The sequence below is a fragment of the Emiliania huxleyi genome (genome assembly GCF_000372725.1).
Source record: "Emiliania huxleyi CCMP1516 chromosome Unknown EMIHUscaffold_17, whole genome shotgun sequence".
Taxonomy (NCBI): Eukaryota; Haptophyta; order Isochrysidales; family Noelaerhabdaceae; genus Emiliania; species Emiliania huxleyi.
In genome coordinates this window covers 410,278-422,946 of record NW_005200881.1, presented here as the reverse complement: position 1 = coordinate 422,946, position 12,669 = coordinate 410,278, and the positions used below count along the sequence as shown (strand labels likewise).

Genomic DNA, 12,669 nt, shown 5'->3' with positions numbered 1-12,669 from the left:
GGTGAGGGAGGGGGAGGAAGGGGGGGGGAGGGGGAGGGGGAGGGAGGGAGACCACCTCGAGGAGGAGAACGCGGCTGTCGCGGAGGCGGTGAGGCTCCTCCAGCCGATGCCAGAGGAGTGCCCTGCAGAGAAGGCGGAGGACGAACCTTCCACCGCCGCCACCGCAGCTGCCGCTGCTGCCGCCGCCGCCGCCGCCGCCGCCGCCGCGTGGCGCGCTGCGCGGCGGCGCGGCGGCCGGATGACTGCGGCGAAGAGGTCGTTGGACGCGTCCATGGCGAGGGCGGGGCCGAAGGGCTGCGCCGCCGCCTCCTCCTCCAGCGGGACGATGCCCCCAAAGAGCCAGAGCACGTCGGAGCCGGGCGCGCCGCAGGCCGCGTGGCTGTGCCGGCGGCCGGGCCGGTCGCCTGAGGGTGGAGGCGGCTCTCCGTCACCCCGCTGCTCCCCTCCCAACTCGCATCCCAACTCGCATCCCGCGCGTGCGGCCAGTCGCACCCTTCTCGAGCAGCGACCCCGCCGGCAGCCAGCGCCACGCCTCCGGCTCGCCGGCAGAGCAGTCGAGCACAGACAAGTCGGAGAGAGCGCCGTCCGCGCCGCAGTTGCCGCCGTACAGCGCGACCGTCGTCCCGGCCGCGCCGGCGGAGTGTGCCCACCTCGGAGAGGGGCACCCCTTCCCCTCGAGGGCAACCCACCGCAGCGGCCGCCGCATGCAACCGACCCCCCGCCTCTGCTGCCGCTGCGAGTCGCCGCCCGCCTCGTCGGAGACGGCGCCCGCGATCAGCGCGTACGAGTCCGAGTGGAAGACGTTCCCGTTGGCGCCCCCGTGGACGACGATCGCGCGGCCCGCGCCGGTGTCGACGGCGACGGATGCCTGGCCGCCGCGGTCGGCCGGCGGGAGGCCATCTGCGGGCGTGCGGACCCAACGCGGCGAACGGAGGGTCTCCATGCCGCGACACAGGCGGCGAGCCTCGTCCGGGCACACGCGCTCCCACGGAGAGTGCGGGTACCGCTCCTTGAGACGCTTGAGCCAATTATCGCGCACGGCCGGACCGAGCGTGGAGGAGACGCACGCAAGAGCCTCGAGCGCCTCGTCGGTGCAGTGCGAGAGCACCAGCCCGACAAGCTCGGGTGGGAGCAGTGTGAACTCGGCCCGCATGCCGAGAAACGTCGCGGGCTGGCCGAGGCGAAGCTATGTCGGCGGTGAACGCGGAACGACGGCGGCGAGGCCGTCCTGCCGCCTGTGGCTGGACCGTAAAATGAACGAAAGCCTGGATTTCTTCTTTTGTGAGAGGGGCTTGAATGGTGATCTGTGATCTGTAAGGGTCCGCCCGCAGGCGCATTTTGTATACCGAGGCGGTGCCCGGTGCCGAACCTGTCGGACCTTAAGACAGCATTGTAGATCCCTGGGCGAGGGTGGTGGCGTCCCCGTCGGGAGGGAGGGGCTGTCTGGCGGAGGAGAGCAACCAGGTGCCCGGCGGCGTCCCGCCACATCCGGATGACCTCTCCTCGTTGTGCCAGTCAGCCCCGTTGGAGGTAGACCGCTCGTCTAGCCACAATCAGCCTTAAGCGAGCGGTCTGGCCGTTGGAATGGCCGAGTTTGGTTGACTTGCGTCCTCGCGTCCGATCGTGGTTGTACAAGCAGCATTATGAACAAGTTACCATCTCCACGACACACTCGGGGAGGGTAGGGCTTGAATGGTAGAATTCTTCTCTCTTGGATTTGCGCGTGCTAGCACGCTGCATGCCACGCATCACGCTGCGCGTCGGCGAGCAATCGAGCAACGGAAGGCTCGCCGGCTTAATCTGGCTTTTTTGACGGCTTTTTTGGATTCTCCTGCAGCCTTCCTAGTACCCGCATTAATTATCGATCGTGTACGTTATAGTCATTATTTATCGTGGACAAGCCCATCCACCGACCGTCGCGCGCGAGGGGGGCCGCCCCCCTTTGCCCCACCAATACGTTTGCCTTACTTACCTTACCTTAGTCCTTACCTTGCCTGGCGAGAGAGTACCCCTTTACGCTTTAGCTCTCCTATCTTAGGACAGCGAGTTAGACAGCGAGGCCGAGGGCCTGGAGAACACCTCGTCCGCCCGCGGCTGGCCCCCGATCTTCTCCGCCTTGCTCTTTGTCAGCCGCAAGCCGCCCGTGTCCGAGTAGAAGTCCTCCGCCGCCTGCAGCCACCGCCAAGTCCCCGCCACCCTCCACCAGCTCGCCGGCTCGCCATCGACGCCCACGATCTCAAATTTGGTCGCCTCGTGGGTAAAGGTGAGGTCGTCCACCGGGTCGAGGATGGAGATGGTGCCCGGACCGGCTCGCATCTGGCACCGCGGTTTCACGAACGACGAACGTAGTGATCGCGTTTTTACGAGTGATGGTCGTCCTTTGGCGGAAAAAGGCGAGCGTGAAAGTCATGGGGCACGTGCCCAGCCAGCGTGAACACCATGACGTTGGAGCCGATCCGCCTCCACTGGCGTTTCTTTTCAGCTTAAAGTTTCGAAGACCTTCTTTCTCCCTTTCGCACATTCGCAGTAGGAAGGCGGAAATGAGCGGGTGGCTCGATGTTTGCTCGGTGATCCAGCTTTATTTAGAGAGAGATTTGAAAACCAACAAGAAATCACGACTCTCACAGTGATTTGGGTGGGGCGAAGCTGGGTGCGTGTGGCCGTGGGGCCGGAGAGAGATTTTTAGCAATACCAAACAAACAAAGTGTTGTGCGGGGGTCGGTCCCGTATTATAGCCGAGAGCCCGCGCCGATGAGTTCGACGCGGTCGAGGTCTCTTCTTTATTTAGTTAGGACTCCTAGTTGGAGAGGTGAAGACACAAACACGGATCACGGTTCTCTCTCTAGGTCTAGCAGGGATGCGCCAAATCTACCCTCCAACCGAGCTCCCTCGGTCGGTGGCGTGCACCTCGATCGATCCTGGACCGTGTATGTAGGAAGGTGAAGAACAGTCAGGCTCGGACTGGATGGACACCAACGGCGCAACGCCGTATGGGTGGACGCTGTTTGTTATGACCCCCCCCAATGAACACACCGCGAGGGAGGGCGAGACGATCGAGGGGTCCGTACCCTGCGGAATCGGCCCTATCCCAGTGCAACAGGTTAGGTTAGGTAGGAAGGTGCAACAGCGCAGCAGCAGGAAGCCGGGAGTTTTTCGCGCCTCGCTTGACCGAATAGCCCGAGAGTTTGGACGGTCAACGCGTTACCGCTGTACTCCCCGCCTCTTGCGCCGCGAGCGTGGCCGGAGCTCGTCCTCTCCGTCGGCGTCGGCGGCGCGTGGCATGTCCCTTCTCCTCGCGCCGCTCCAATGCTCGTACTCGCCGTCGGCATCGAGGCGCGACGCTGAAGGGCGCGTGGGAGTCATCGTCGTAGGCGCGGGATGGGCGGGCATGGCGGCTGCCGACACGCTCGCTCGCTCCAACGTCAGCTTCCTCGTTCTCGAGTCCACCAACCGCACCGGCGGCCGGACGCACTCGGTCCCGTTCGGCGACCCTCGCGTCTGGTCGGGCGTCGTGGAGCGTGGAGCCAACTGGGTCCAGGGCGTGGGCGGTGGAGCCGCTGGCTCGAGCAGGAGCGCCCCGCGTGCCCCGGTCGAGAACCCGGTGCACGCTCTGGCTCGGCAGCACGGGCTGCGGACGCGACGGATCTGGGGGAGTGGAGACGGCAACATGTCCGGCTATGACGCCGTCTACACCTCGGACGGCGACGCTCACGGAGACCCCGGCGGAGAAATTCGGAGGTGGGCAAACACGGCGCTCGACTGCCTCAACGCGACTGCCGTGGCGGCGAGCGACGACATGAGCGTGCGCGACGGGCTGAGAGCGTGCGGCTGGCGCCCGCGAAGCGAGGTGGAATGGGCCGTCGACTGGGCGATGAGCGGCGAGGACGCCAACGGCGAGCTAGCTCGCCACCAGTCCCTCCGCTCGTTTCTGCCGGACGAGGGCTACACGTGGTGGGGCCCGCACGACGACTTTGTGATCGACCAGCACCCGCGGGGCTTCGCACGGCTGATCGACGCCATGGTGCAGGACGTGATCCCGCCCGGCGACTCGCGCATCCTCCTCAACGCGGAGGTGGTAAAGGTCCGCTACGGCTGCGAGGGCGTCACGGTGACCACGCGCGACGGCCGCGTCCTCTCGGCGGAGCAGGTGATCTCCACGCTCCCGCTGGGTGTGCTGCAGCGGCGGCACGCGTCCCTCTTCGACCCTCCGCTGCCGGCGCCGCAGCGCGAGGTGCTCGAGTCTCGCGGCATCAGCATGGGGAACCTCACGCACGTGGTCGTGCAGTTCCCGCGTGTCTGGTGGGACGACGGGATGCTCAAGTGGCTGAGCGCGAACCACGGCTCCAACCAGAGCCGCGGCGAGTTCTCCCTCTGGCACAACCTGAACCACGCGTCGCTGCTGCCCGGCTCGCAGACCCTCCTCACCTTCCTCGGCGACCCGCAGTCGAGCCTGTACGAGGGCATGGCCGACGCCGACGTGCGGGCGGCACTGATGCGCCGGCTGCGCGCGCAGCACCCGAGGACGCGGATCCCAGACCCGCTGTCCTTCTTCATCTCGCGCCACGGCTACGATCCAAACACGCACGGCGCCTACTCCTTCTTCGAGCCGGGCTGGCGCGACAAGTACTTTGCCACACTGACGCGCCCGCTGGCGGCGCGGTGCGGCGCGGCGCAGGGCGGGGAGGAGGTGGTGCGCGTGAGGCTCGCGGGCGAGGCGATGTGCGACGACCTGAGCGGCTACACGCACGGAGGCTACCAGTCGGGCCGCGAGGCGGCGGCGGCCTACCTGCACGGCGCGGGAAAGGGGCCCGACCCGAGGGACCACGACGAGCTGTCGCTGTGCAACTGGTAGAGTGTGGGGGAAGTAGAGGAAGCAGGAGGCAGGCGGCGGGGGTAGGACAGGTATCGGCTGCCAGCGCACGGCGTGTGTAAACTCACCTCAATTGTACCATTTCGGCTGTGGCGTTGTGTGTGTTTTTGTCGATTGTCGTCAGAGATCGATGTGAAAAAGGTCTTGACGCACCGCGACCGAGTTGTTGAGGTAGGTAGGTAGGAAGGTGAAGAACAGTTAGGCTCGGACTGGACACCAACGCGGTATGGGACGCGAGACTGTGTTGAGAGGTCCAGGAAAAAGAAAATCCAGCGCCGACGCCGTCGCTCGAGGCTGCGGCGGCCGATGCGGCTGCGGCCGATGCGGAGTGGCTGAATAAGGCGACGCCCTCCATTGCAGAGTCGGTCGGCAAGAATGCTGGGCTTTCTCCCCTTTACACCCTTCACCATCAGCGCGAGCACTGTAGTCGTCGTCGTGGGACTCTGCGGCCTCCTCGGCTCGCATCGAGTGCTGCGCTGGCCTCTGCTGCTCGTCGCTGGCGCTCACATCGCGGTCGCGCTCTGCGCTGTTGCCGCGTTGGTTGCCACCCTCGCGGCATGGGATGCGCTCGTGGCGCGCTTCCGCCTCGGCCGCGCCGAGTCGAAGCTGTTTCAGAGGCTCGACGCAGCGACGAGCCGCGCCGATTTCTTGGAGGCGGCGAAGCAATGTGACGAGTCGGCGGCGGTGACGGCGTGGCGCGCCGTGGCCGAGCACCCGCGCTACAATGCCGGGATCGTAATGAGCGCTCTCTCACGCCTACGTGCCGCGCGGGTCGGGGGCAGCATCGAGGAGCTCCACGACGCCTTGGCACACTGCGTGCGCAAGTCGTTTGCGGGCATAGACGACGAGGAGCTGTACTCGCGCTGCCACGCAGGCACCAAGCGGCTCATCGAGTCCTACGTCGACGAGGTGGTGGCCGCGCTCGGCGCCCTGCAGACGCGGCTCAGCGACGATGGCGAGGCGCCGGCCCTCGACAAGGCCCGCGCTCTGCTCTGGCGCAGCCGGCGCGTCTTTGGCCGCACCTGCCTCGCGCTCTCGGGCGGCGGCGGCCTGGCAAACTTTAGCTGGGGCGTCGCCCGCGCGCTGCTGGACGAGGGCCTCCTGCCGTCCCTCATCTGCGGCACCTCTGCCGGCGCGGTGGTGGCCGCGGCTCTCTGCTGCCACACGGAGCGCGAGCTCGACTCGCTGCTCCGGCCAGAGGCTCTGGCGGCGCAGCTGACGAGCTTCGAGGAGGAGCGGCGGGTGGTGCTACGGCGGGCGCTGCTGACGGGGCATATGTACGACGCCGCGCGCTGGGCGCCGAAGATCCGCACGCTGTGCAACCACGCCAAGCACCCGCACATGACCTTCGCCGAGGTGTTCTCTCTCACCGGCAAGGAGCTCTGCATCACCGTCACCGCGCGGCGGAGACACGAGCCCCCGCTCGTCCTCTCGCGCCTCTCCTCGCCCGACGTGACCGTGGCGTCCGCCGTCCTCGCCACCGTCGCCATGCCCTTCCTCCTGCCGCCGCAGCGCCTGCTCTGCAAGACGCCGAGCGGCGCGCTGCAGCCGTGGGCGGCGGCGAGCGAGTCGGACGGCGGGGCAGAGGTGGAGTCCGGGCCGGACGCGGGAGGGGAGTGGCGCGACGGCTCCATCGTGCACGACACTCCGCGCGAGCTCCTCGCGCAGCACTTCGGCGTCTCGTACACGCTCACCTCCCAGTGCAACCCGCACGTCGTCCCGCTCGCTCTCGCACTCCGCCCCACCGCCGGCCGGCCTGCCGTCTCTCGGCTGCAGCGCGGCCGCAGCGACTGGCGGGGCGGCTTCGCGCTCAGCTCGCTGCTGCTGCTCCTGCTGAGCGAGGCGCGCAAGTGGCTGACGGTGATGCGCGAGCTCGAGCTGCTCCCGCTCATCCTCGACACCGACTGGTCGTCGCTGCTGCTGCAAGACTTTTCGGGCGAGGCGACCATCCTCCCGCCGATGGAGCTCGCAGACTACACGCGCGCCCTCTCCGACCCGACCGCCGCAGACATGCAGCGCTACCTTGGCATCGGCCAACGGGAGTGCTGGCGGAAGATGTCGATGCTCGCCACGCGGCTGCGGATTGCGCGGGCCCTGCAGGAGCTGCAGGCTGCCGTGCTGGAGCGGGGCGGCGAAGCAAAGGCGGGCGATGAGCGCGAGAGCTCAATGTTTTGACACATTCCGCGGCGGGGCCCGGTTTGAGATGTGGTATCAATGTGGAGACCATGTGGTGTGAGAGTCTCGAGTCTCGTAGTCGTAGCGGCTCGTACGTGTGTGCTCTGTCATGTGAAATTCGTGGACTACGAAAAAAGATGTATAGCTCTTGCACGCGCCGTGCCACGTGCCACACAAAAGGTACATAACAGGCAGTCAGGGCGCGAGGGTGTCAGGCGCATCCTCTGCCATATCCTCCTCCGCGTCCAGTGCGTCCTCGATCTCGCCGACGAGATCCTCGACAACGTCGCCCACGCTCTCCATCTCCTCGTCCGACGGCACGGTATAGCTCCCGTCGGGCCCACACCGCCCAACGACGTAGACGGGGTCGAGCATCCGCAGCACGAAAATAGTCTTGCCCTCGTGCACAAAGTCGGCAAGTACCACCATGTCCTCGTCGTCGCTGCCGTCGAAGCTCGGCGCCGCGTCCTCGATGAGCTCGTAGTCGCGCTCGACGGCCTCGCCGCTCGCCGTCAGCACCACCGGCGTGTCGTGCAGCTCCGCGCCCACCGCGCGACACGCCGCCTTCGCTGCCGGTAGCAAGGTCGTTTCGAAGGCAGGGTCGAGCGGCTCGAGTGTCCCTTCGGACTGCGTGGCGAGCGTCGCGGGCGCGTTGGCAGGGTACAGCGCGGCGTATGTCGTCCCCTCCACATCGACCGTTCCCGCCACAAAGCACGGAAGCACGCGGCCGCCTCCGGCCTCCTCCAAGTTGACGCAACCGGCATCGGAGAGCTGCGGCGAGGAGCGCACGCCAACGAATGGGCGCGAGATTGGCGTGCCCACTCGAAGGCTCGGGCAGGGCTTACATGTGATTAGGAGGAGCAGCGCGGCGGATCGCGTGACCAGTGGTGACATCTGAGGTGACTACGTGGCGCCTGCGTCTTCCCCTTTTTTTGTAGTGCCAGTCCGCGCCAGTCCGCGCCCTTGTCGTGCCAGTTGTGCTGTGAGAGAGGCTTGTATTAATTCTTTTTTATCTTCTGCAAAGCAAAATAAAATCAAGCCGGCTGTCGATCGTTGATAGGGACAGGGTTTGGGAAGAGGTGCAGTGTCGTGCTTTGACGGAGGAGTCGGTGTTGTAATCTGAACCACGTAACGGCTTTCTGGCTTTCATGGCGCTCGCCCCTTTATCTCGGCTGCAAGGCCAGATTCACCGTCGCATCGAGGAGGCCGACGAGTCGCAGTCGCGGCTACGAGACGACGCGCTGAAACTCGCCGAGCAGGTGCAATGTCTGAGCGCCCGAGCCACCGAGCTGGCAGCGGGAAAGGAGGAGCTCTCGGTTGTGCTCGAAAGGCAGCGGCGTCAGCATGAGGCGGCGATGAAGCAGCAGTGCGAGGAGTCTGCGACTGCCCTGGCAGCAGCCGAAACGGCACTGCGGCAGAGCGAGGCCCGCGGCAAGGCGCGTGTCGATACGGCCCTGAGTGCCATTATCGTAAAACCACAGGACTCCTCTCCTACGCCCCGCAGGAGCAGCAGGAGGCGCTAGACCGCTCTCTCGCTCGCAGCCGCCACCTCGAGCGGCGTCTCAGCGCCTCCAACAAAGAGGCGCGCCACACGGGGCCACACGACACACGGGTACTGCACACCGGCGATCTGCAACACACGGATCCATCACAGGTCGCGAGGCTGCGGGAGGAGTTGCAGCAGTTGCAGCCCCAGTCATCACGGACGCCTCCGTCCTCTCCGATCCACACGAGCGACATCGAGCGATCCAAGCGCGTCGCCGCAACCGTGATCTTTCCGACTGAAGTCGCAGCCACCCCGCAGAGCTTGCAGCCGCCAACTCTGAGCCCGAGACTGACCCCGAGGGTGCGCGAAGTCGCTTCTGCGAGAGGTGCGCGGCTGGCAGCCGATCAGCCGACGGGGACGCCGCGTGCACTGCGACGGGAGCCGCCGGGACGAGCCGCTGCCTCAGCGAGTGCCGCAGAGCAGGAGTCTAGCCCACTGTCCACGGAGCAGCAGGGGCAGGTTGCAGGCGAGATCGCTTCTCGGCCAACGACGCCGCGATGGATGCTTGCACGCCCGTGCTCGGCCCGCATGAGCGGCGCTGCAAACAGTACAGGGACAGAGGACGGCGCGGCTGCAGGGCATTCGAGCGAGGCGGGGTGAGGAGAACCCGGGGGGCGCGCAGCAAGTGAATGTATTTTTATGTACATCAATGAAACGTGGACCTGTTCCCTTTTACCCATCTCACAGTAGAGGTGTCCGTTTTTATTTATTTATTTATTTAAACGACGACCTTGGTGCTTGGACCTGTAGCAGACCTGTAGGCGCGCGCACCGTGCGAGACGCGAGAGACACACGAGCGGTCAGAGAGAGCACTCTGAGCGCATGCAGAGAGAGAGCGAGAGACAGCGACTGCGAGCCCGCGCCATCGGCCCGCGCGGAGCCGCGCTCTCCCACTCGATCCCACCGACAGCGAGAGGCCGAGAGACGCTCGGCCTCGGGGCCCGAGCGCCGAGGGGCCCCACTAGGGGTCGGCGCGGCCACAAAATTTTGTCCCCACTCACAGTTATTGTTATGGTGTTATGGCTCTCTGGGCATAGCAGCCCATAACATGTTATGGGCTGCTATGGGAGGGCCGTCCCGGGTCCACGGTGTTATGGCCCGAGAGGCCACGCCGGACTGCTCGCCGCTGGAATTTCCGCTTCGCGCGCTGCCGCGCGCGAGGTAGGTTCGGCATCGATCGCCAAATATTTTCTCTTTTGCCCTCAAGTTAAATTCAATAACATATGGCGCCTCCTGAGGCTGAGCGATGGCTTCAGATTGCTCAATCAAGACCAGCCGCCCCCCCCCCCCTCACGCAATTTGCTTCCCGTTTCTAACTCGTACTCTCTGCAGCTCTGCACGCTTCCCTCCGTTTTTAACTTGTATGTCTTTCCCGCAATTTAACTCACGTCCTTTTTCTTTCCTTTGAGTGATTCTGAGATCAGGTTAGTCGTTTCCCCTTTGGAGGCAGACATTTCAGAAAGCGAATCCCAGGCCGCATCTCCCCGCTCGAAGCGGGGAACCCGTCCCGGGCGCCCGCTGGAAGCGGGGGGCGCCCGCTCGAAGCGGGGGCGCCCGCTCGAAGCGGGGGCGGCGCAGGCTGCCACCGCTGCCCGGGCGCGCCGAGCGGCGGCGGAGGGCCGCCCAGGCCACCACCAGTGCCTCTCCCACCGGCGGCGCGGCGGCAGTGGCGCCGACCGCCCCTCCATCAGCGGCGGCGCGAGGCTGTCGTCGGGACGCCGGCAGGTGACGCGCGAATAGGGTGCCACCGGACCGGCCGACGAGCACCCAGCGGAGCCGTCATCGTGCATGGCGAGCCGAGCACCGCCGCGTCGCTTCTCGGCGCATTGGAGAGCAGAGGAAGCTGCTGGCGTCGCGGCTGGGATCGGCAGCGGCGCCAGCAGCTTTCTCGGATCTGAAGCGACTTTGAGCGCCGATCGATCGATCTGAGGGCTGACCGATGGGTGGCGCTGGGAGGAAGACCGCGCCACCCGTCGGCCAGCCCTCAGCTCCGCGACGGCGACTCGATAGTCGTGGCCGGCGCTCGGCTGCCACTCTAAGCTGTGCCGCCAGGCGCTCCTGGAACCGTGACGTCACTTCTTATGGATGCGGCACTAGGGACGCCCAATGTTTTCGTAAATATAGAAGCCACTCTCTCGCGTGTGGAAGCCACGACTGCGTAGTCGTGCTCCCCCGGAGCACGCCATAGAGCGCCGGTTGTGTACCGGGCGCACCCGTGCAGCCGTACACACTGCTGCCACTGCCAGGGGGTCGCCGCAGGCGCCCCAAGCGGCGCGGAGCGCCGCCGCAGGCGGCGGACAGCAGGTGCGCAAAATTAAACGCCATTTTCGGTTCCGCAGTTTTGCCACTAACGTCGAAATCCGGTACAAATCGAGACTTACGAGAGCCGAGCCCCCCACGAAAACCACAGAGGGGCGCGCGGACAGCGCGCCGCCAGGGCGCCGCAGGCGCCTCAAGCGGTGCGGAGCGCCGCCACAGGCGGCGGACAGCAGGTGCGCGAAATTAAACGCCATTTTCGGTTCCGCGGTTTTGGCACTGTCTACCAACTTTGTTGGTACAAATCGACTTGCACTTGGTCTGAGCCCTGCGCTGCGTTTGAGCCTCCATTCTGAAAGTGTACGTAGAAGGGAAGGCAGCAGGTCCGGCTTGCGAACTCCGCTGTGCGCCGACAAGCGGTATGGCGCCGAGTAGAGGCCATTTTCCTATTAGAAAAGGCTGTCGAGAGCGCAAAATTTTCTTCGCTGCGCGCCCAACCATGGTGGGCACGCAGCGGGCGCCTGCGGCGCCAAATTTTTGAAATGTCTGCCAGTCGCCCAACCTGATCTCAGAATCACTCCTTTTTCCACTACATGTCTCGAGGTTTCTAAAAAGTGGGAGGTGTTATGAGGTTTTGGCCGAGTCATAACAGCGCTGTTATGAGGTTGTTAATGCTGGCTGTCATAACAACCAGTGGGTGGTATTATGAGTGCTATGGGGTTTTGAGGTGTTATGAGGTGTTATGGTAGGGTGGGCATAACAGCCATAACAGCGATGGAGGTGTTATGAGGTGTTATGAGGTGTTATGAGCAGCCAGCCATATGACTTAGCCATGAACACCTGTTATGGCCGCTCCCAATCCCATAACCTTGAGTGTGGGCGGACAAGGCCGCCACACGGCCCACGGCGCACGGGCCCTCGAGAGCCCAGAGCGGCCCCCCGACCGGGCCCGTGTGCTTGATTCATACATCGAGATCTCTGCGGGACACCAGTAGATTTGTTGAGTGGAGATCGTAGATGCCGATCAGAGATCTTCCACACACAGCATCTCTCACAAAACTCAGAGATCTTTAACTGAAGATAGAGATCTTGAGCTGCCGCCATCGGCACCTCGAGATCTCAGGCCGGAGACGGAGATGTTGACTTCGCGCCAAAGGCGCCTCGAGAATCGTGTGGCCGACTGGAGATTGCAAAATGGCGCGAAAAGAGGGTGGAGATCCGCTTGAAGGTGTGAAAGGAAAAGAGCATCCCCTTGGAAGGACGTCGATCCCCCCCCTGACACGCCTCCCCCACGAGATTGGAGATTGGAGATCGGAGATGAAGATCGGAGAACGCGCCACCTTGTTGTATGAGCGCGCCGCGATGGAGCTCACCTCTAGTCTCTGGCATGACCGAGTTCGCCGCGAACCTGTATCCTCTAAAGACCGAGGAGGAGCTCGTGGCGCTCCTGAGCGGCATGCACCACTTCCCACCTGGCGTGCCTGAGCGTGCCCGTCGCGTCCATGAGCGGCTGCCCGCCGGGTCGGCACTCTGCTCCTCTGACGTCGGCGTGCTGATTGACTGGCTCGACACGGAGGGAGGCCTTGACGGGTTGTACAAGCATCTCGCGCACACCAAGGAGGACCTCTACATTTCGTTCCGAGCACCAACACGGAGGCCGCGGAGCAGGCGTGTCGAGCCGCCCTCTCGCCCTGCACGCGTTGCCCCCTTGTCACATGTACAACATGCACTCAAATCCGCCTGATAGGCCTTCGTCTTTCTCGCTCGCTCGAAGCACATCTTCCGCCACAACGTCCTCCCCCGCATTACCTACACATCGGTT

General features: G+C 64.8%; 4 protein-coding genes across 4 annotated transcripts in view; 2 read left to right on the top strand and 2 right to left on the bottom strand.

Annotated features, from left to right (window-relative positions):
- The window catches only part of EMIHUDRAFT_449504 (hypothetical protein), a gene marked incomplete at its 3' end in the record, with an annotated part of 2,647 nt that extends 1,419 nt beyond the window's left edge, over nt 1-1,228 (bottom strand). Inside the window, exons 1-2 of the mRNA XM_005784454.1 lie at nt 493-1,228; nt 244-404 (exon numbers count right to left, since the gene is read on the bottom strand). Of these exons, the coding sequence (XP_005784511.1) occupies nt 244-404; nt 493-1,153 (822 nt within the window). The 5' untranslated portion in view covers nt 1,154-1,228. The remainder of the gene's footprint in view (nt 1-243; nt 405-492) is intronic.
- A 3,013-nt stretch (nt 1,229-4,241) lies between these two features.
- EMIHUDRAFT_352602 (hypothetical protein) lies at nt 4,242-4,996 on the top strand. The gene has a single exon (XM_005784453.1). It carries the CDS (start codon nt 4,256-4,258, stop codon nt 4,850-4,852), a length of 597 nt encoding a protein of 198 aa, XP_005784510.1. The 5' UTR covers nt 4,242-4,255; the 3' UTR covers nt 4,853-4,996.
- A 249-nt stretch (nt 4,997-5,245) lies between these two features.
- On the top strand, nt 5,246-7,045 carry EMIHUDRAFT_202656 (hypothetical protein; the record flags this gene model as incomplete). Its single annotated transcript, XM_005784452.1, has 1 exon — nt 5,246-7,045. The coding sequence occupies one exon, from the start codon at nt 5,246-5,248 to the stop codon at nt 7,043-7,045; it is 1,800 nt and encodes a 599-aa protein (XP_005784509.1).
- A 195-nt stretch (nt 7,046-7,240) lies between these two features.
- On the bottom strand, nt 7,241-7,939 carry EMIHUDRAFT_202655 (hypothetical protein; the record flags this gene model as incomplete). Its single annotated transcript, XM_005784451.1, has 1 exon — nt 7,241-7,939. One exon carries the CDS (start codon nt 7,937-7,939, stop codon nt 7,241-7,243), a length of 699 nt encoding a protein of 232 aa, XP_005784508.1.
- Between the last annotated feature and the right edge of the window lie 4,730 nt (nt 7,940-12,669).